At 42.3% G+C, this 22514-nt stretch overlaps 3 protein-coding genes across 7 annotated transcripts in view; 1 reads left to right on the top strand and 2 right to left on the bottom strand.

Annotated features, from left to right (window-relative positions):
- LOC144086193 (LIM domain and actin-binding protein 1-like) lies at nt 1-20502 on the bottom strand. Of its 5 annotated transcripts, XM_077616041.1 has the most exons (11): nt 20356-20499; nt 14485-14691; nt 12503-12618; nt 6375-6438; nt 5479-5567; nt 4136-4201; nt 4007-4061; nt 3886-3929; nt 2848-2981; nt 1584-1924; nt 1-813 (listed from the first exon to the last, which is right to left on the bottom strand). In XM_077616041.1, the coding sequence occupies exons 3-11, from the start codon at nt 12614-12616 to the stop codon at nt 266-268; spliced, it is 1455 nt and encodes a 484-aa protein (XP_077472167.1). In that variant the 5' UTR covers nt 12617-12618; nt 14485-14691; nt 20356-20499; the 3' UTR covers nt 1-265. The 5 variants fall into 5 exon arrangements, with proteins under 5 accessions (XP_077472167.1, XP_077472184.1, XP_077472175.1 ...); XM_077616058.1 differs by lacking the exon at nt 14485-14691 and having other exon boundaries at nt 20356-20502; XM_077616049.1 differs by lacking the exon at nt 20356-20499 and having other exon boundaries at nt 14485-15025.
- taf8 (TAF8 RNA polymerase II, TATA box binding protein (TBP)-associated factor) lies at nt 16578-22237 on the top strand. Its single transcript, XM_077616088.1, has 8 exons — nt 16578-16765; nt 18320-18479; nt 18554-18652; nt 19705-19767; nt 19849-19973; nt 20373-20520; nt 21461-21603; nt 21808-22237. The coding sequence occupies exons 1-8, from the start codon at nt 16721-16723 to the stop codon at nt 21946-21948; spliced, it is 924 nt and encodes a 307-aa protein (XP_077472214.1). The 5' UTR covers nt 16578-16720; the 3' UTR covers nt 21949-22237.
- Nucleotides 21792-22514, bottom strand: part of LOC144086229 (V-type proton ATPase subunit S1-like) — a 10725-nt gene continuing 10002 nt past the window's right edge. Inside the window, exon 11 of the mRNA XM_077616098.1 lies at nt 21792-21913. The gene's annotated coding sequence lies outside the window, so the exon portion shown is untranslated. The remainder of the gene's footprint in view (nt 21914-22514) is intronic.

Below are 22514 nucleotides of genomic sequence, written 5' to 3' on the forward strand. Positions count from 1 at the left end.
CCCGATTCAAGTATTTGGTTTATTTTCATACTCTTTCAGCAGTTTCCAATAAAGAAATGATCTACGATTAACCCCCCACATCCAAAATCCAAAAAAGTAGCGTCAAATACATTTGACTCTTGAACGTTTACGTGTAAAAAATATTGGCCAAAGTGGGATAAATTTGAATTCGATTACACTTTAACGAGCTGAAAGTTAGCAAAGAAAGGTCTTTTGGAAAGTAGAAAATAGGCACAGCGCAAGATTACCCAACGACCATCCCCATCTAAAAATCACCCTCATCTTCATCCTCATCCTCCTCTTCGTCCAGGTAGCGATTTTGTTTGATCATCTCTTCCACGGACATCTCAAGCTCCGCCTTCTCGTCGCCGTCATCCCCCTCCCCCTCCCAGAAGCCCACGTCCTGGGGTGAGCGACTGGCCTCCTTCTCGGGCTCCCATTGGTCTTCCTCCTTTTCGTCCGTCTCGTCCGTCTCGTCGTCGTCGTCGTCCTCCCGAGCCGCGTCCGCGTCGCTGCCGTCGAGCTCCGCCCCCTCGGCGTCTTCGCCGTCTTTCTCCGGCGCGTCTCCGCCGTCCTTCAGCGGGACGTCTTGGCCTTTTTTCCCCGAGCCGCCGCCGCCGTCGTCGGTCCCCGGGCGCTCCTTTTCCGTCTCGGCGTCGAAGAGCTCCTTGGAGGAAACGCTCCGCCCCGGCGAGAAAGCCCCCCCGGGCTGTTCGGGGGGCGGCGAGGAGTCCTCCGGGGGCCACTTGGCTCGGATGGACTTGCCGGCCCCGTCGGAGGACGCGGCCGAGCTCGCTTGCGCGTCGTCCAGGCCTGTCGCCAGAACAAATTTCATTCATTTTCAGAACCAATTATCCTCACAAGGGTTGTGGGGGGTGCTGGAGCCTATCGCAGCTAACTACGGGGACTAGGCGAGGGACACCCTGAATCGGTGGCCAGCCAATCGCAGGGCAGGAGGAGACAAAAAACAATCATTTACGCTCACTCATAGCTAGGGATTATTTAGCATACAATTAGCCTAGTATCCGTGTTTTTTGGGGGATGTGGGGGTGCTGGAGCCTATCCCAGCGAACTACGGGCACCAGGTATGGGACACCCTGAATCGGTGGCCAGCCAATTGCAGGAGACAAATGACAATTCATTCACGCTTATAATTACTTAGCATATAATTAGCCTAGCATGCATGTTTTGGGGGATATTTTTGGGGATGTGGGGGTGCTGGAGCCTATCCCAGCGAACTACAGGCACCAGAACACCCTGAATCGGTGGCCAGCCAATCGCAGGAGACGAGGAGACAAATGACATTCATTCACACTCATAGCTAGGGATTATTTAGCATACAATTAGCCTAGCATCCATGTTTTTTTTTAGTTGTGGGGGTGCTGGAGCCTATCCCAGCTAACTACGGGGGGGCACCCTGAATCGGTGGCCAGCCAATCACAGGAGACAAGGAGAAAAATGACAATTCATTCACGTTCACACTCATAGCTACGAACAATTTAGCATACAATTAGCTTAGCATACACGTATTGGGAATATTGGATAAAAGTGGAGTCCCCGGAGAAAACCCACGCCGGCCTTACCCTCGTCGCTTTCCGGTTGTGGCGGCCATGAAATCTTCAGCCTCCGCGCTTCCGCCGGCCTGTCGCTCTTCTCGGGGTAACCTTGGCCCAGAGCCTCCATGGTCGCCGTCAGGACGTTGACTTTGGCGATGGGGGACTCCTCCACGTTGGCGTCGGAGGCGCGATGGCCGGCGGCGGCGGTCCGGGGGGGCGACGTCTCGCCCGCCTCGGCTTTGCTCTCCCACAGTTCCTTGTGGGGACGGTGGCCGAAACCCTCGTCGTAGTTGCCCTTGGCTTTGAACAGCTGGCAGAAATGCGGCTTGCAGTAGACGTTGTTGTGCAGGGACGCGTAGTTAACCAAACTACAAGAAAATACATATTTCATTCAATTAAATTGATTACTAACATTGTTATTATTAAATAAGTATCATGTGATTTAAAGCTTCACCACAAAGTGGACAAACAAATCTCATCTCATTCTCTAAACCGCTTAATCTCCATTAGGTTCGCTGGGGGTGCTGGAGCCTATCCCAGCTGATTCCACACAATTTAGCATACAATTAGCCTAGCATGAATATTTTTTGGAATGTGGGAGGAAACCCGAAGGAAACCCACGCAGGCCCGGGGAGAACATGCAAACTCCACACAGGTGGACATGACCTGGATTTGAACCCGGGACCCCAGAGATGTGAGGCCGACGCGCTAACCACTTGCGCCACCGGGCCGCCTGACATAGAAATAATCAATAAATAATGACATTTAATAAGTAGTCAATAACATAAATTAGTATGAAAACAAATAAATAATAACACTAAATAATTAATAAGTAGTCAACAACAAATAAATAATCAATAAATAATAACACTAAATAATAAACAGGGCAGCCCGGTGGTTAAGTGGTTAGCGTGTCGGCCTCACAGTGGGGGATCTGGGTTCAAATCCAGGTCGGTCCACGGTACCCAGAGAAAAACCCCTGCAAGCCCAGCGAGACTAATTAGGACCCACCTGGGATTCGAACCCAGAACCCCACACCACTCTTTTACCACCAGTAACATTTACTTTTTTTTTAATTAGATTTTTTTTACTTAAGAAGAGGATTTTAAATTATTTTCAAAAATGAATATATGAAGCAGAATGTTTCCTGCCTGTGGTTGGCCGGGATGTGGGGCCAGCACCCCCTGCGACCCTTGCGGGAATAAGCGCTCGGGAAGATGAATGATCATTTTCTACACACTGACGTTTTGTTGGAATGGAAATTTCAAAAAGGGGCGGGGACACTGCTTACCTGAGTTTTGTGTTGCAGTGACAGCATCGGAAGCAAGCGCTGTGAAACACTTGCTGATTGGCTACCAGCCTCTCCAGAGGATAAACCGTCTTCTGGCAGGACACGCATGGCTCCCGCATGGGAAGGCAGAAATTCTGCAACCCCAAGAAAAGCAAAGCATCAGACCATTTGGAGCTTCTCTTATTTCACGCCCATTCTGCGACCAATCAATGACCGCTCCTACGTTTACCAGGTGAGTCAAAATGCGGACAATCGGAGAGAAAAAGAGGTGAGATTTGGGAGTGCTAAATTAGCCTAGCATCCATTTAGAGTGCTAAATTAACCTAGCATCCATGTAGTGCTAAATTAGCCTAGTATCCATTTAGAGTGCTAAATTAGCCTAGCATCCATTTAGAGTGCCAAATTAGCCTAGCATCCATTTAGAGTGCTAAATTAACCTAGCATGCATTTAGAGTCCTACATTAGCCTAACATGCATTTAGAGTGCTAAATTAGCCTAGCATCCATTTAGAGTGCTAAATTAGCCTAGCATCCATTTAGAGTGCTAAATCAGCCTAGCATCTATTTAGAGTGCTAAATTAGCCTAGCATCCATTTAGAGTGCTAAATCAGCCTAGCATCTATTTAGAGTGCTAAATTAGCCTAGCATCCATTTAGTGCAAAATCAGCCTAGCATCTATTTAGAGTGCTAAATTAGCCTAGCATCCATTTAGAGTGCTAAATCAGCCTAGCATCCATTTAGAGTGCTAAATTAGCCTAGCATCCATTTAGAGCGCTGAATTAGCCTAGCATCCATTTAGAGTGCTAAATCAGCCTAGCATCCATGTTTTTGGAATGTTTAAGGAAACCCGAGTACTTGGAGAAAACCCATGTAGGACAACATACAAACTGCATACAGGTAGACCAACCTGGATTTGAACCCAGGATACCAGAGCTGTGAGGCTGATGCCCTAACCACTCCTCCACCGTGCCGCCCCAATTTAATTAGTAGAATTTTTTTTTGAAATTTAAAGTTAGCTAAAGAGTTTGTCGACACTCACCCTGGGAGTTTTCGCCGGAGAAAAGTTTACAGCATTCTCACCATCTGTGGGATAAAAAACGTACTCGACCCCATGTGCTATATATGTTGCTAATGCTAATGCTACTTCAGAAATACGTTACCGTTGTTCTCAGCAATAAAACTTCTTCTGACGCTCGGTGGCTCCGCCTCCGCGCTCTGTAATCAAAGTGGAATAACGGTTAGCGTTAGCATCAAGTCGTTCCAACAAAGCTAATGTTAGCTTAGCTCACGGTGTCCAGAGAGAAGGGTGGCACGTTCTCCTTCTGTTTGCCGTCAAATGATTCTTGTAGATCAGTCTGGGGGACGTAAATGACTCATTAGCACACTTGAACACGTTACCCTGTGCTTGCATGGATTTTCTCCGGGTAGTCCGATTTCCTCCCACATCCTTAATTTCTGCATGCTAAGCTAATACTACGCTAAATTGTCTCTAACTCCGAGTGACAGTGAGTGGGTCCTGACTGTGTGGAGTTTGCATGTTCACCCTGGGCTTGTGTGGTTTTTCTACGGGTACTCGGTTTCCTCCCACATCCTTAATTTATGCATGCTAGGCTAATTCTACGCTAAATTGTCTCTGACTGCGAGTGACAGTGAGTGGGTCCTGACTGTGTGGAGTTTGCATGTTCACCCTGGGCTTGTGTGGTTTTTCTACGGGTACTCGGTTTCCTCCCACATCCTTAATTTATGCATGCTAGGCTAATTCTACGCTAAATTGTCTCTGACTGCGAGTGACAGTGAGTGGGTCATGACTGTGTGGAGTTTGCATGTTCACCCTGGGCTTGCGTGGGTTTTCTATGGGTACTCCAGTTTCTTTCCACAACCAGAAAATATGCATGCTAGGCTAATTCAAAGCTAAATTGCCTCTAGCTGCGAGTGACAGTGAATAGATCCTGACTCTGTGGAGTTTGCATGTTCACCCTGGGCTTGCGTGGGTTTTCTATGGGTACTCCAGTTTCTTTCCACAACCAGAAAATATGCATGCTAGGCTAATTCAAAGCTAAATTGCCTCTAGCTGCGAGTGACAGTGAATAGATCCTGACTCTGTGGAGTTTGCATGTTCACCCTGGGCTTGCGTGGGTTTTCTATGGGTACTCCAGTTTCTTTCCACAACCAGAAAATATGCATGCTAGGCTAATTCAAAGCTAAAGTGTCTCTAAACTGCGAAAGACAGTGAATAGGTAATGACTGTGTGGAGTTTGCATGTTCACCCTAGGCTTGCGTGGGTTTTCTATGGGTATTCGGTTTCCTCCCACATCCTTAATTTATGCATGCTAGGCTAATTCAAAGCTAAATTGTCTTTAGCTGGGAGTGACAGTGAGTGGGTCATGACTGTGTGGAGTTTGCATGTTCACCCTGGGCTTGTGTGGGTTTTCCATGGGTACTCCAGTTTCTTTCCACAACCAGAAAACATGCATGCTAGGCTAATTGTACGCTAAATTGTCTCTAGCTCAGTCCGGGGAAACCATTGAGTTAACACTAGATTTAAAAAAAAAATGAAAAAAAAATACATCCTTCCTTTAAAAAAAAAAAAAATTGGACAGCTGTAGTTGAATGGCTGTTTGGCAGAACTCACAGCGACTGGAGTGGCATCCTGTTTGGAAATGGCCGCCTGGTAGAGCGCCATCCTGTCCCGGAGAGGCGTCGACTCTTCCAGACTTCCGTCTGTTGTAAACACAAAACAACATGGCAACTTTCTTTAAAAATATATGTATATATAAATATATAAGTTTTTTTTAAAGGTTTCCTTTTCCCTAAATTATTAGCAGTTATGGGATTGGTTAACGTCATTAAAAACTATCATTGTTTCATTAAAAAAAATTCTTACAAAATGAGGATGCTATTAGGCTAAACCTTAGCATCATTCTCTTTATTATTACTTGAACCACTAAAGTCATAAAAATATTTGTTTTTCTGGATAAAAGGGGGATTTTCTTATAAAATATTCAAATGCTGTGCTATGCTATGCTATGCTATGCTATGCTATGCTATGCTATGCTATGCTATGCTATGCTATGCTATGCTATGCTATGCTATGCTATGCTATGCTATGCTATGCTACACTATCCTCTGCAATGCTATGCTATGCTACTAGCCAAAAGGCATTGAAAAAATATATATTTCTGGGGGTGTTTTCGTGGATTCAATTATACTGTGAGGTTCAAATCATAAAAATATAAATTCTTCTATATTTCCAAATGTATACAATTGTGTCACGAGGCTAAAGTCGTAAAAATATAAATTCATTTGAAAAAAGGGGATTCAATTATTTCCCAAAATATGAAAATGCCATGTTATTATTTTTTTTCCAGACCTGAATAAACAATAGTTGTACTAATTTAATTGTGTCTTCTTATTATCTATGTTTTGACAGGTTAATTTATAACAGACAATAGTGTTTAAACAAAAAACTTTAAATAAACAATGTCACTTTGGCTAAGCAAACCGAATTAAGAGAGAAGAAGAACGTACCCCCCAGTATCTCCTCCATTTTGGCTCTATTTCCCTTTCCTCTGGCCGACTGCTCTCTTGAAACCTTGAAAGAAAAAAGCAGGAAAACAAAATAGGACGCAATCAAACAGGCGCCGGAGACCAAAAACCGGACCCACATCGCTTCCTTCATGACACAAACACACACACACACAAAAACAAACACACACACACACACACACAAACACAGACGCTTCACACGTCAAACTACGCGATTAAGTGTTGTACATTAGAGGAATCAGAATGAAAAAAAACACTGCCACTGTGGTAAGCGTGTGTGCGTATTTGTGTGTATGTGTATGTATGTGTGTGTGTGTGTGTGTGTGTGTGTGTGTGCGTCACTTTAATCCCGGTAATGAGCTCAGAAGGCCGACAGACAACCCGTCTGAGCGAGACAAAACATGTCTCAGCTTCCTTTGGGAATATTTCTAATCACATCAGCAAAGCACGGACGTCCAATCTAGTTCCACTGGGAGGCCTGGCGGCGAACGTTTTCAAATTGTGGGTTCGCACCGTCGTAAGCAGGGCTGGTTTTTGCTATGAGCAATGTGGGTGATTGCCCAAGGCGCCGTGTGTTTGGGGGCGGCTAGTGCAGCCTGATGGTGTAGCGCACATGTGTCAAAGTGGCGGCCCGGGGGCCAAATCTGGCACGCCAAATCATTTTGTGTGGCCTGGGAAAGTCAATGATGAGTGCCGACTTTCTGTTTTAGGATCAAATTCAAATGAAGAGTATAGATGTCTATTACATTTACTGATTTTCCCCCTTTTAAATCAAAAATTGTCATTTTTTTAATCCATATTTTCTGTGTTTTTAGTTCAAAAATCATTTTGTAAAATCTAAAAATATGTTTAAAAAAAAGCTAAAATAAACATTGTTTTAGATCTATAAAAAAGTGAATATTCAGGGGTTTTAATCCATTTATTAAATATATATATATATATTATATCTAAAATGGTCCGATGTATATTAAATTTCCTGATTTTTCCCCTTTTAAATCAATAATTGTCATTTTTTAATCCATTTTTTTCTGTGTTTTTAGTTCAAAAATCATTTTGTAAATTCTAAAAATATATTTAAAAAAAAGCTCAACTAAACATTGTTTTAGATCTATAAAAACATGAATATTCAGGGATTTTAATACATTTATTAAAAAAAATCTAAATATATCTAAAATGGTCTAAATTTTCTGATTTTTCCCCTTTTAAATCAATCATTGTCATTTTTCAATCCATTTTTTCTGTGTTTTTAGTTCAAAAATCATTTTGTAAAATCTAAAAATATATTTAAAAAAAGCTAAAATAAACATTGTTTTAGATCTATAAAAAACTGAATATTCAAGGCTTTTAATCCTGTTCTTTTAATCCATTTATATTTTTAAAAAAACTAAATATTATATCTAAAATGGTCCGGCCCACATGAAATCAAGTTGACGTTAAAGCGGCCCGCGAACCAACCCGAGTCTGACTCGCGGGCTCGATTCCCGCTGGTGGCGGCATGCGAGTCCGAATGGTCGTTTGCCTCTATGTGTAAGGAGTACATACATAAAGGAAGGTCGGAACCCAACAGGAATTGAACCCTCGACCTCAGAACTTCGAGGCACACGTCCCGACCACTTGATGACCACGCCCCCCAATTTCAGGCACCAAATCAAAACGGATTGCCCCTCTATCACCATCAATGGCGACCAACAATTTCATTCATTCATTTTTTTTTGAACTGCTTACCTTCACAACGATCGCGGAGGGTGCTGGAGCCTACCCCAGCTAACCCAAGAAGACAAATAACCACAGCTAGGAACAATTTAGCATACCATTAGCCTAGCATGCACGCTTTTGGGATGTGGGAGGAAACCAGAGTACCCGCAGAAAACGCAAACTCCAAAAAGTGAAGCCCCGGGATCGAACCCAGGACCCAAGAACTGCGAGACTGACGCGCTAACCACTGGACACCGTCCCGCCGACTACCAAGTTATTAATTTCAAATCAAAACATTACAAAACCACCATTTTTGGGGGGTTGAGAACCAAAACGTTGGGTTGCCAAGATCTACTTGTGAATGGTCTTTGTCGTAGATAAAAAGCAAATAGAATCTACCTTTTGCCAAGTAGACAAACAACGGACGTTCTGTTGACGTGGTCTTCAGCTGGTGTCCAATCGCAGACTGAGCAAGCTGGCCCAGATTGCCTCGGGACACAAAGGGGATGAAGGGGTTGGAGCGTGGCGGCGGCGGGGGGTCGCGGGGGTCGCCGGAAAGGGGGGGGGGAGAAAAAGAGGGAGCGGGGGGGGCGCCTTGAAATCCAGGTCGTCTGGATGAGGTCACGCCAACGGAGCGATAGAGCTTCTTGGTAAAGATGACCTCATTTTTCAAGAATTTCCTGTCTTCTTTTTAAAGAGGGGATCCATGAAAATGTCACTTTTTATAGTGTGCATGTGAGGGGTGATAGTTGACTGAATTAACACTATACTAGGCCACAAACTAGCAGTTTCTATGTAAAATAAGGCATAAAATGTTTTAGTTTCATTTTGTTTTGGGCCAGAAAACTACAATTGTTACCTAGTGAGTAGTGGACGCTATGTTTGCGCACTGTATGTCAATGCTAACGCGAGATAGATGCCAAAATCTAGCGCCATGTTTGCGCACTATAATTGGAACCGTATGTCAATGCTAACGCGAGATAGATGCTAAAGACTAGCGCCATGTTTGCATACTAGAATTGGAAATGTATGTCAATGCTAACGCGAGAGAAATGCTAAAGGCTAGCGCCATGTAGGCGCACCAATCGATGCTAATGTGAAATAGATGCTAAAAGCTAGCGCCATGTTCGCCCACCATGATTGGAACTGTATGTCAATGCTAACTCGAGATAGATGCTAAAAGCTAGCGCCATGTTTGCGCACTGTAATTGGAACCGTATGTCAACGCTAACACGAGATAGATGCTAAAAGCTAGCGCCATGTTCACCCACCACGATTGGAACTGTATGTCAATGCTAACACGAGACATATGCTAAAAGCTAGCGCCATGTTCGCACACTACAATTGGAACCGTATGTCAATGCTAACGCGAGATAAATGCTAAAAGCTAGTGCCATGTACAATTGGAACTGTATGTCAATGCTAACGCGAGATAGATGCTAAAGGCTAGCGCCATGTTCGCGCACCACAATTGGAACTGTGTGTCAATGCTAACGCGAGATAAATAATAAAAGCTAGCGCCATGTTCGCGCACCATAATTGGAACTGTGTGTCAATGCTAACGCGAGATAGATGCTAAAAGCTAGCGCCATGTTTTCACACCACGATTGGAACTGAATGTCAAAGCTAACGCGAGATAGATGCGGAAAGCTAGCGCCATGTTTGCGCTCTACCATTGGAACTGTATGTCAATGCTAACGCAAGATAGAGGCTAAAAGCTAGCACCATGTTCGCCCACCATGATTGGAACTGAATGTCAAAGCTAACGCGAGATAGATGCGGAAAGCTAGCGCCATGTTTGCGCTCTACCATTGGAACTGTATGTCAATGCTAACGTAATTATAAATGCTAAAAGCAAGCGCTACATTCTCGCACTACAATTGGAACTGTATGTCAATGCTAACGCGAGATAAATGCTAAAAGCTAGTGCCATGTACAATTGGAACTGTATGACAATGCTAACGCGAGATAGATGCTAAAGGCTAGTGCCATGTTTGCCCACCATGATCTGTTGTCGTCTAATTCTTCTTCTAGTGATCGGCGGCCATTTTGGGGAGGACGCGTGTCAGTTGCAAATGAAAACTCGAAAATACGCATATTAGTACGCATTATTTTTTCATATTTTCATTCCGATAGTTGCACTTTTCCACCCTTTCACGTAAAAAGTTAGCATCCACTAAAACAGAGTGTTTAGCTCGTCGGCCTCGCAGTTTTAGCGTCGAGGGTTCGATCCCGGGTGGATCCTCACAGTGTAAAGTTTGCATATTCTCACCGGGCTTGCCTGGGTTTTCTCCGGGTACTCCCAGATCCCAAAAAACATGCATGCTAGGTTAACTAGTTGAACACTCTAAATGGTCGCTAGCTAGCTAGCTCCAGCACCCTTCGCGACCCTTGTAAGCGATTTAGAAAATGAATGAATATAATAAAAAGCCATTATAGAAAGCAAACAAGAAAAATGATGATTTCCGTTATTATTTTTTTGCCCGCGTGCTAACGCTAATGCTAACAATGATACAGACGTAATGGACACCCGCTTTAAAACCACATAAGACCCACCTTACCTCATTTATGTCTTAATTTTGGCCAATAATTCTGTCTCCAACACAACATATTCCAAATATTTTGACAAAAATACTCAATACTCACTGGCTGGGACGGCTTCGGCCCGTTTAAGCGCACTTGTCAGGCATCATACGATGTTGCAAAGGGGCTGCGCGGGGTGCATCAGTGGCTTTATGATGAAAGGTGATGGTTTAAAGACACCCAGGTTTGGGAGGTGTCTTTTGTCCACATAATAAGGGCAAAACTACGTGTCATACAGCCGACTCTCCCCAATCAGCCGGTTTTGGTCATTATGTCACCCTTATGTCATTTTGACATGAGCAATGTAGGCGACTGCCCAGGGTGCAATTTATTTAAGGGCGCATGAGTTGCCTATAGTTAGTTGGGGTAGCTCCAGCACCCCCTGCGAGCTTTGTGAGGATAAGTGGTATAGGAATTGAATGGGTTTTTTTTTTCAAATTGTGTGCGTTGTTCGGTTACAATGGCTGGGTGTACATAGTTAGCTCCAGCACCCCCGTGCGAACCTTTTGAGGATAAGTGGTATGGAAATTGAATGTGTATATATTTTTGTGTGGGTTGTTCAGTTGGATTGGCTGGGCCTCATTTTGGGATGTCCTAGATTTGGTGTCCATAGCTAGGTGGGATAGACTCCAGCACCCCCACGAACCTTGTGAAGATAAGCGGTATGGAAATTGAATGAATGTATTTTTTTGTGCATTGTTCAGTCAGATTGGCTGGGCCTATTTTTGGGATGTCTCTGGCTTGGTGCCAATAGTTAGCTGGAATAGACTCCAGCACCCCCGGCGAACCTTGTGAGGATGAGTGGTATGAAAATTGATTTAATGAAAATTGATTTAATGTATTTTTTTGTGTGGGTTGTTCAGTTGGATTGGCTGGGCCTCATTTTGGGATGTCCCCGGTTTGGTGTCCATAGCTAGGTGAGATAGACTCCAGCACCCCCGGCGAACCTTGTGAGGATAAGCGGTATGGAAATTGAAGGAATTTTTTTTTTTTTTCTGTGTGGGTTGTTCAGTCGGATTGGCTGGGCCTCATTTTGGGGTGTCCCCGATTTGGTGTCCATAGTTAGCTGGAATAGACTCCAGCACCCCCGCGACCCTTGTGACGATAAGTGGAATGGAATATATATATTTTTTAATTGTGTTCTTTCCGTCGCATTGGCTTACCACCGCTTCAATTGGTTACACATTCCCTGGTTCCCATAGTTAGCTTGGATATACTCCAGCACCCCCGGCGAACCTTGTCAGGATAAGTGGTATGGAAATTGAGTATTTAAAAATAAAAAAATGGTCTGTATTTCCATCGCATTGGCTTACCACCACTACAATTAGTTACACATTCCCTGGTTCCCATAGTTAGCTTGGATATACTCCAGCACCCCTGGCGAACCTTGTCAGGATAAGTGGTATGGAAATTGAGTATTTAAAAATAGAAATTTGGTCTGTATTTCCATCGCATTGGCTTACCACCAGCTTCAATAAGTTACACATTGCCTTAGCTTGGATGTACTCCAGCACCCCCCGCGACCATAATGGATAAGCAGCAGCCCGGGAATTGAATCAAAGTATTTTTTTCTCCACTTTCCGCCAGGCCCGCATGACTCCACTCCGTCACGCTCCAGTTTTAACCGTTGTGGAGATGCGGTGCAGCGGGTCAGCTGAAGGAAGACCATCATGTGACCGCCAGCGTGACGCCCCCTTTTAACCGCAAGCGAACTCATGATCGCTCGCCGCCGATGCCCGATAACGAGGGCCAATGGGAGTGGCCTCCCGGGACCGTGACGGATTGGAATTGCCAATGGGTTATTCCGTGGGCGGGTGGGCGTGGCTACGCACCTGCTCCGTCCCGCACTTTTCAAAGATCATCTTGAGGTTTTGGAGGGGGACGCTGAGGCGCTCCGAAGGGGGGACTTCGCTAGACCGGGGCTTGTCCTGATCCGGGACGTCCATACCTGCAAAAAAAATGGATTTTGTTTTTGGGAGGGAAGCGAAGAAAGTTGGATTTTAGGCCTCATTAGCTGTGGAAAATTAGACGGTAATACCTCGATTATCGCGGTTAATGCGGGTCAAGTGAAAATACGCCTATTTAAAAAAATAAAAGAATTCTTCCTGGTAGAAAGAGTGGCTTCTGGTTATGATGTTTTATTTTTATGAATGTAAAAAAAGGAATAAAAAAAAATAAAAAAATAAGATGCCTCGTGGTTGACTAGCCTGACTTCGTTGCAGGGTGGACACGGGCTCGATTCCCGCAGGCGGTGGTAGGATTGAGAGTGCGGATGGTTGTTTGTCTATGTGGGCCCTATGACTGACTGGCGACCAGTCTAGAATTAAAATGAATTATACATATATATATATATATATATATATATATATATATATATATATATATATATATATATATATATATATATATATATATATATATATATATATATATATATATATATATATATAATTAAATACATATACATTAATGAATTTTATATATATATACAATTGATTAATTTTATATATATATATATATATAATTTTAATTATATATATATATATATATATATATATATATAATTAAATACATACACATGAATGAATTTTATATATATTTATATAAAATTGATTAATTTTAACTATTTATATATATATAATTGATTTTTTTAAATTATTTATATATATATAATGAATTAATTAATTTTATATAAATATATAATTTATTAATTTATATGGTTTTAATTAAATGTATGTATGTATATATACATCTAGCATCATCATATATACATATATATATATATATATATTCAGTTTTTTTTATTTTCTGAGTTCAGTGAACTAGGTTCGCGGGGGTGCTGGAGCCTATCATAACTAACTAGGTACGGGACACCTTGAATTGCAAGGGACAATTTAGCATACAATTAGCCTAGCATGAATTTTTTGGGGGATGTGGGAGGAAACCGGAGTACCCAGAGAAAACCCACACAGAAGGAGAGAACATGCAAACTCTACACAAGTGGACCAACCTGGATTCGAACCCAGAACTGTGAGGCCGACGCGCTAACCACTCATCATCATGAAAGTAAACATTTTAAAAATAGCCCCCCAAAAAATCCTTTTTTTTAATTCCCTTATTTTTATCCAAGTTTTTTTTCAACCTAAAAAATTTAAAAAAAATAATTAAACTGAAGACAAAAATAAACATTGCAGGTTCTTGCTTCTTTTTCCATTTAAAAAAATATATATATTGAAAAAAAAATCAAAAAACAAGAAACTATTGCCTATAGAAAAAAAGCCTCCAAAATAGCATTTGTACAAATTAAAATAAACTATAAACGATCATTCTACAATTAAAAAAAAAGCTCGTCAGCGAACATAACGTCAAAAAAAAATGACGTTGCCAAAAAAGAATTTGACACCCCTCAATTAGTCCCTGGACCAAAACGCTCTTTAAACTTAAAGCTAACAGTTCTTAGCGCTATAAAAATTAGCTTCCCAAACTTTATTAGGACTTCTTAAATGTCTCAAAACCCAAAAACGAAGACAGAAAAAGACATTTTTCCCCTGAAGAGTCCTTCCAAGCCTCCAGAAATGATGACTCACCATTCCTCAAACTTAACCGGCGACCATTCCGACAAAAAAAACCCTCTGAGACAAACTCCGAACCCTTAAAAGTCCAATCTTTATCTCAAGGGAGGACGACAAAAAGAAGCGAAAGGACAACCTAGACAGGAAACAACTGCACACAAAGACAAAGAGCCATTCAAATAGAGCCTGACTACAAAGTTAGAACCCCCCAAAAACCCATAAAAAACCGAACAAGGCCCAACCTGAGAATGGCTGGAGACTGGTCGCCGTGGAGCGGTCGCTGGATCTCCGGCGTCGGACGGAGACGCTCCAGATGTGGGAGCTTTTGGGAAAAAAAGAACTGGTCGCAGAGAGACAGGAAAGAAAGGAAGGAAGGAAACTGGGAGGGAGTGACGGGAGGGGGGCGGGGCCAATGGGAAATTACAAACAGGGGTAGTCACAGATGGAAACTGGGAAAAAAAAGAAAAACAGGAAATGGAGGAGAATGCTGGAAAATGAAGGGACTTTGTGGTTTCATGCAGGGGCTGCTTTTTCCTATGGGAATCAGTGCGACTGAGTCCCGGGTAGAGTCCATTTTGGGGCGCCTCAGATTGGTTGGTTACTATATTGGAAGTTGCAGTGTGTAGATTTTATGTGGGTACAGTGGTTTCGTTGCAGATTTCATTGTTGGTAGGGTAAATTGTTTCTGGTTGGGTGTTGGGATTGTAGTGGATTGGATTTGCAGCTATGGGGTCGTGGGGTCAAATCCGGGTTGGTGGAGATGATGGCATGAAGTGGAGGGGAAATAAAGTAGCATTTTTTTTGGGAAGTATTTTTTTAAACTTGTTTATTTTTTTAGTTAACATATCACAGATTCATTTTGTGGGTGGATCGGTGGATGAGTGGTTAGCGCATTGGTCTCAAAGGTTTGGGGTCATGGGTTCAAATCTGGGTTGGTGGAGTTTGCATGAAGTGGCGTGGGAACAAAACAGCATTTTTAGGAAAGTTTTTTTTAAATTAATTTATTTTTAATTTAACATAAAACAAACTAATTGTGCAGGTGGAGCAGTGGATGAGTGGTTAGCGCATTGGCCTCACAGCTCTGGGGTCGTGGGTTCAAATCCAGGTCGGTGGAGTTTGCATGAAGTGGTGGGAAAATAAAGTTGCATTTTTTGGGGAAGTTTATTTTGTATTTTTGTATTTAAGATATCACAATCTAGTTGTGCGGGTGAATTAGCAGGTGAGTGGTTAGCGCATTGGTCTCACAGCTTTGGGGTTCGGGGTTCAAATCCAGGTCGGTGGAGTTTGCATGAAGTGGTGGGAAAATAAAGTAGCATTTTTTTTAATTTTTTTTATTTAAGATATCACAATCAAATAGTGCGGGTGGATTGGCGGATGAGTGGTTAGCGCATTGGCCTCACAGCTTTGGGGGTTGTGGGTTCAACTCTGGGTCGGTGGAGTTTGCGTGACGTGGCGGGAAAATAAAAATGGGATTTTTTGGGAAGTTTTTTTAAAAATTTATTTATTTATTATTTAACATATCACAATCTAATAGTGCGGGTGGCCCTGGTGGATGAGTGGTTATCACATTGGCCTCTGGGGCCCTGGGTTCAAATCCAGGTCGGTGGAGTTTGCATGAAGTGGCGGGGGGGAAAAAGAAGTGTTTTTGGGGATTAAAAAAAAAAAAATCATTTATGTTTTATTTAACATATCACAAACTAATTGTGCGGGTGGATCGGCGGATGAGTGGTTAGCGCATTGGCCTCACATTGGGGAGCCTGGGTTCAAATCCAGGTCGGTCCACCTGTGTGGAGTTTGCATGTTCTCCCCGGGCCTGTGTGGGTTTTCTCCGGGTACTCCGCTTTCCTCCCACATTCCAAAGACATGCATGCTAGGCTGATTGGACAATCTAAATAGCCCAATTCAGGATGGCCCGAAGTCACCTTGGATAGGCTCCAGCACCCCCGGCCGGCCCTAGTGAGGACAAACGGTCCACAAAATCCATTTGGTCTGTCTAAATGGATTGGACGTCTCTTTCCGTTAATTACAGCTAGCAAGTTAACTTATTTGATTAATAAAACGGTTCCGACCCATTTGAGATCAAAAGGTCAAGAATGTGACGCGGGAATCAAAATGAGTTTGGCAACCCTGTAATGCAAAAAACAATGCAATCGTTAGACAACTACATCTCACATGATGCTTATAGGTGATGATTTCGTCCCCCATTTTTTATTATAATACAAAAACATTCAGAGTTTCATAAAATTTGAAATTTTATCTTTAATTTAGTGGAAGTTTGTGTTTTGTACTGGCTTTTATGTATCTGGGCGGATTTGACATTCCAGACGGACTTTCATAACTGGCAACCCTGGAAGTGACGTCACAGAAACGGTGTTTACGAATGGCGGCTATGGAGACTTAGCTCGAAAACCCCGAAAGAGGAGTTTTTTGAACGCAAGAACTTCAAGTTAGGACGCGTTTTTGTAAAAACGCTTGACTATGGACGCGGCCGTGGCGACGGGAGTTTCGCTGGTGACTGGCGGGGTGAGAACGTCCTCCATTCGGCAGAGGCGCTAGTTAGCTAGCTTGCTAGCTAGCTTGTGAGCCAAGCTAGCTAAACGTTCACGACGTTCGTGAAATACTTTTAGGATTTTTTGTTGTTGACGTATTTGCTCGAGGGCTTCATTTTTTTAAGGTTTAGCTGAATTAATTGAGCATTTAATAATGTTGAAAATGTTTATTTGTGGACCTCGTTGTTCCGTGAGCAGGATCGTCACACTGCGATGTTTATTTCATTCAAGGGTCGAACTCTTGTTTTTTTTTTCGTGAGCCACGTTGTAGTTACGTTTTACTCGCGGGGCTGTGACGTCAAATTAGGGTGACGCAATTAATCGGGGGAAAACATTTTTAATATGTTTTAATTATTTAAAAGGGAAATTAGTAAATGTTCTATTTATTTAGATGGAAAAATAAAGGGAAAAGAGTAAACGTCTTCGTTTTATTTGTTTAGTTAAATTTCTGATTTGAAAAAAATAGGAGGGAAACTATTTTTTGTTTACATTTAAAAAATAAAAGGGGAAACGAGTAAACGTCTGTTTTATTTAGTACTTTTTTAAATGTTCAGATTTGAAAAAATATGTTGGGATGGTCCAATTGAGGGGAAACAATTTTTGTTTACATTTAAAAATATTTGTAGACAGTAAAATTTGGGGAACTATTTTTTGTTTACTTTCAAAAATAAAAGGGGAAAGAGTAAACGTCTCCATTTTGTTTATTAGTTTTACTAAATTTCAGATTTGACAAAAATGTTTAGATAGTAAATTCGGGGAAACAATTTTTTTGTTTACATTTAAAAAATACATTCAAAATTTTCAAATTTGAAAAATATTTTTAGACAGTAAAATGGGGGGGGTTGTTTACATTAAAAATTACATTTAAAAATATTTGTAGACAGTAAAATTGGGGTAACTATTTTTTGTTTACATTCAAAATTAAAATGGGAAAGAGTAAATGTCTCCATTTAGTTTATTAGTTTTGCTAAATTTCAGTTAAAAAAAAATTAGATGGTAAATTCGGGGAAACTAATATTTTGTTTAAATTTAAAAAAATACATTCAAAAATTGCAGATTAGAAACATATTTTTAGACAGTAAAATTGGCGGGGAAACTGTTTTTTTGTTTACATTTAAAAAAATACATTAACAAAATAAAAGGGGAAAGAGTTTTATTCATTAGTTTTTATAAATTATTGTTTTGAAAAATAATTTAAAATAGTAAAATTGGGTGAAACTGTGTTTATATTTTAAAAATGACATTCAAAAATAAAAGGGGAAAGAGTTTTATTAAAATAAAAGGGGAAGAGTAAATGTCTGTTTTATTCATTAGTTTTTCTAAATTTTCGTTTTGAAAAATAATTTAAAATAGTAAAATTAGTTGAAACTATTTTTGTTTATTTTTAAAAAATAATATTTTTTCAAATGAAAGGGTTAAACATGAAATATTTCCTTTTTGATTTAAAAAAATTAAGCTAAAAAAGGAAAAGTACTGATTTTAAATGTAAAAATGAAAGTGAAACAGTGGCTTTTTTGTGCTTTGCTAGCGCGCGGGTGGTGCTAAAGCCGCCACCAGCCCCCTGGAGAATTACCACCTGGCTCGACGGCGGACCCTACAGGTAGCGGTGAGCGCCCTCCTGACCGAGTGCGGGTTCGACTCCGCCGAGAAAGTCGCCGTGGAAACGCTGACCGAAATGATGCAGAGCTGTACGTTCAAAAGTCCTCGTCCAATCAAAGTCACGTGACCCCATCTTGATTCGTGACGCCATTTTTTTTTTCAGATATAACCGAAATCGGACGCTGTGCCAAATCGTATTGCGAACACACGGCCAGGAGCGTCCCGACTCTCTCCGATACGGTGCTGACGCTTATTGAAATGGGTGAGTTTCTTTTAATTTACCGTATTTTCTCGCATATAGGCCGTATTTGTCGCTCAAAAAATTGATGACTGAGGGTGCGGCTTATATGCGCATAAATTCGACTTGACATTTAAAGGTTTTATAGTGGCGAGGATTAAAGATGGTGGATTGAATTATGCAAATTTAATATATTAATATATATGTTCTCAATTGAATGTATTGGTTCCAAAACTTTTTTTGTATCTTGGATTTTCAGCGACTAATTCATTTTGTAAGTAGAGGTATAGATGTTTTTTGTATTTTTGTTGTTGTATTTTTGGTACATTTGTACTCCCTATTAAAACCATGAATATGGAGATGAAAGTTGTCAATCAGGGGGGCTTATACGAGAGAAATGGTCAAATTCGACCATTTAAGGCCATTTTAAGGGTGCGGCTTATACGCGGGGGCGGCTAATATGCGAGAAAATATGGTAGCTATCACCCCCAATTTTAACACCTACAACGCATTATTTAAAAATCATGTTTTTAATAAAAATAAATCTAAACAAATCAAACTGAATATTTGCTGGTTTTGTCTGATTTATTTTATTTTTTTTTCAATATTAACATCAATTTTTTAAATATTTTTTGTATATTTGTACTCCCTATTAAAAGCATGAATATGGAGGTGTAAATTGTCCATTAGGGGGCGGCTTATATGAGAGAAATAGTCAGATTCAACCATTTTAAGGGTGCGGCTTATACGCGGGGGCGGCTAATATGGCAGAAAATACGGTAGCTATCCCCCCAATTTTATCACCAAAAGCACATTATTTCAAAATCATGTTTTTAATAAAAAAATTAATAAATCAAACTGAATATTTGCAGTTTTTTTCCTATTTTTAATGATTTTATTTCAATATTAACTTCAATATTTATTAATATTGTGAATGCAAAGCCTTTACCTTCAATCTGGAAATAATCACCAACATGGATTTACATTAAACATATCACCCCCTGCTGTTCAGTCTCAGCATTGTTTTTTTTAAATATATTTTTTAAAGATTTTGTCAATTAATTTCTTTCGCGCAGGCTTCAACGTGGACACCCTGCCCGTGTACGCCAAGCGCTCGCAGAGGATGGTCATCACCGCACGTGAGAAGCTCCTCCCCCTAATATCCCCCGACTTAACCACATGGAAAGGCACCGTAAAAATGTCCGTACGTTTTGTTTCAGCTCCGGTCACCAACCAACCGATGACCCCCAAAGCCTTGTCGGCCGGACTCAAACGCACGCACCCGCCTCACATCCCGGGCCACTACCCAGAATTCCCGGACCCGCACACCTACATCAAAACCCCCGTGAGTCCCAAACTATTTTTTTGCGTCGAAAGGACGCCGAATTGAAGCGTAGAATAGCGGAACACATTTTTAAGCGGTTAGCGCATCGGCTTCGCAGTTCGGGGGTCGTGGGTTCGATCCCAGGAGGGTCCTCACTGTGTAGCGTTTGTCTATCGATTCAGGGTGCCCGTAGTTGGCTGGGATAGGCTCCAGCACCCTCCTCCCCCGCAACTTTTGCGAGAATGTGGTTTTAGAAAATGAATGACGTTTGAAGTGTCCAAGATCAACGTGTCACTTGACAAGCAGCTCAGAAAAATTCATTATTATTCTTATTTTAGTTACCCAAAAAACCTGCGGGCCGAAAATTTGCGGCGTATTTCCGGGAATAACGTGGATTCCTTACCTTCGTCCCACGCGCAGACATTCCGGGAGCCCGTGTCCGACTACCAGGTGGTGCGCGAGAAAGCGGCCACTCAGAGGCGGGACGTGGAGAGAGCGCTCACCCGCTTTATGGCCAAGACCAGCAAGACGCAGAGCCTCTTCAAAGATGACGTCACCGCCTTCCCCTGTAAGTCACGCGGCGGAATTATTGTGGGCGGAGCCCAAATATGTGGGGCAAACATTTTATTTGTGGGAAGAACCCATTGGCGTCCGCGGACTGGGACGGACGTCCAATCTGTTTCAATCACTCGGTGCTGGGCTTTCCCAGAACCAACAGGAAGTGATGCAAGTAAACAGGAAGTAAACAGGAAGTAACCCGAAAATACCAGAAATCACCAGGAAGTGAACAATGAACAGGAAATGATCTCAAATGTTCAGGAAGTGACCCCATAATGCCCCAAAGTGTGCAGGAAGTGACCCTGTAGTGGCCCAAAATGTGCAGGAAGTGACTCTGTAATGGCCCAAAATGTGCAGGAAGTGACTCCGTAGTGGCCCAAAATGTGCAGGAAGTAACCCTGTAGTGGCCCGAAATACAGGAAGTGACCCCGTAGTGAGTGGTCCAAATTGTACAGGAAGTGACCCCGTAGTGAGTGGCCCAAAATGTACAGGAAGTGACCCCGTAGTAGCCCAAAATGCGCAGGAAGTGACCCCATAGTGGCCCAAAATGTGACCCCGTAGTGGCCCAAAATGCGCAGGAAGTGATCCGGTAGTGGCCCAAAATGTGCAGGAAGTAACCCCGTAGTAGCCCAAAATGCGCAGGAAGTGACCCCATAGTGGCCCAAAATGTACAGGAAGTGACCCCGTAGTGACCCAAAATGTACAGGAAGTAACAGCATAATGCCCCCAAATGTGCAGTTAGTGACCACGTAGTGGCCCAAAATTTGCAGGAAGTGACCCCATAGTGGCCCAAAATTTGCAGGAAGTGACCCATTAGTGGTCCAAAATGTACAGGAAGTGACCCCACCATGCCCCAAAATGCAGCCTGCGACCCAGTCGAAAAAACACAAAATTTACAAGGCACGACGGCGTCCATTTCTCAACCGCGTTCTTGCCGCTGTGGCCCTCAGTGATCGCCGCGCAGCCGAGCGCCATCCCGTACCTCAGCGCCCTCTTGCCGTCCGAGCTGGAACTGCAAACGCTGGAGGACACGGATTCGTTGGAGCAGGACGACCAGGCGGACGGCGACAACACCACCGGCAACCTCATGAACGTAAGCCGCCTCCCACACACATTAGGGCGGGGCTCGGGAGTGCAAAATTCCCTTATTGCATTATTATTATTTTTACACTTATTGTCACATATACAAGTATAATGAGTTGTTGCCAGAATCCATTTGCAACAATCACCCACCAGGGGGCGTCCAACTGGGTTCACATTTCACAATAGGCCGTGCATACCTTTTTTTCTTTTTCAGGACGAATTGGCGGTGGACAAAGAAAACGCCATGCTGCCTCCAGGGGGCGCCATTCCGCCTACCAAAAACTGCGAGGACAACGTGATTGACAACCCGTACTTGAGGCCTGTGAAGAAACCCAAAGTGAGGAGGAAGAAATAAGGCCCAAGTTTTGAGACTTTCATTTTTTGGGGGGGGTGGGGGAATCCACCTGGCTCGTTGTCATGGTTACCAGGATTTCTCAGCCACTTCCTGTCTTCAAGCACTCGTTTCTAAGTGTCATTTTGAAACATTTGTTGTCAAAAGTCATTTATGGATAAATAACTTTTTTTTTGTGAATAAAAAATTGTTAAAATGTATGTTCTGTCTTTCTAAATATTAAAAAGAGACGATAGTTCATGTTTTGTCTTCTTGAAAGTTGAAATAAAATGTTTTTTCCCCATTTTTTCAAGTCACTTCCTGTTGCTATCGGTCATTTTCAGGATCACTTCCTGCTGATTTTGGGGCATTCCAGGTCACTTCCTGTTGATTTTTAGGGCATTCTGGGTCACTTCCTGTTGATTTTTAGGGCATTCTGGGTCACTTCCTGTTGATTTTTAGGGCATTCTGGGTCACTTCCTGTTGATTTCAGTCATTTTTTGGGATCATTTCCTGTTGATTTGGGTGCATTTCAAGTCACTTCCTGCTGATTTTGGGGCATTCCAGGTCACTTCCTGTTGATTTTTATG

This window comes from Stigmatopora argus, chromosome 1 (assembly GCF_051989625.1).
Source record: "Stigmatopora argus isolate UIUO_Sarg chromosome 1, RoL_Sarg_1.0, whole genome shotgun sequence".
NCBI classification, from domain to species: domain Eukaryota; kingdom Metazoa; phylum Chordata; class Actinopteri; order Syngnathiformes; family Syngnathidae; genus Stigmatopora; species Stigmatopora argus.

Bases quoted from the DNA above. Each gene is read 5' to 3' on its own strand.
- taf8 (XM_077616088.1), top strand. From the start codon at position 16,721: ATGGACGCGGCCGTGGCGACGGGAGTTTCGCTGGTGACTGGCGGG. The intron at 19,974-20,372 runs GTGAGTCCCAAA...TCCCACGCGCAG, and splicing joins ACACCTACATCAAAACCCCC to ACATTCCGGGAGCCCGTGTC. The intron at 20,521-21,460 runs GTAAGTCACGCG...TGTGGCCCTCAG, and splicing joins TGACGTCACCGCCTTCCCCT to TGATCGCCGCGCAGCCGAGC.
- LOC144086193 (XM_077616058.1), bottom strand. From the start codon at position 12,616: ATGGACGTCCCGGATCAGGACAAGCCCCGGTCTAGCGAAGTCCCCCCT. The intron at 1,925-2,847 runs GTAAGCAGTGTC...ATTTTCTTGTAG, and splicing joins CACTGCAACACAAAACTCAG to TTTGGTTAACTACGCGTCCC. The intron at 814-1,583 runs GTAAGGCCGGCG...TTCTGGCGACAG, and splicing joins ACAACCGGAAAGCGACGAGG to GCCTGGACGACGCGCAAGCG.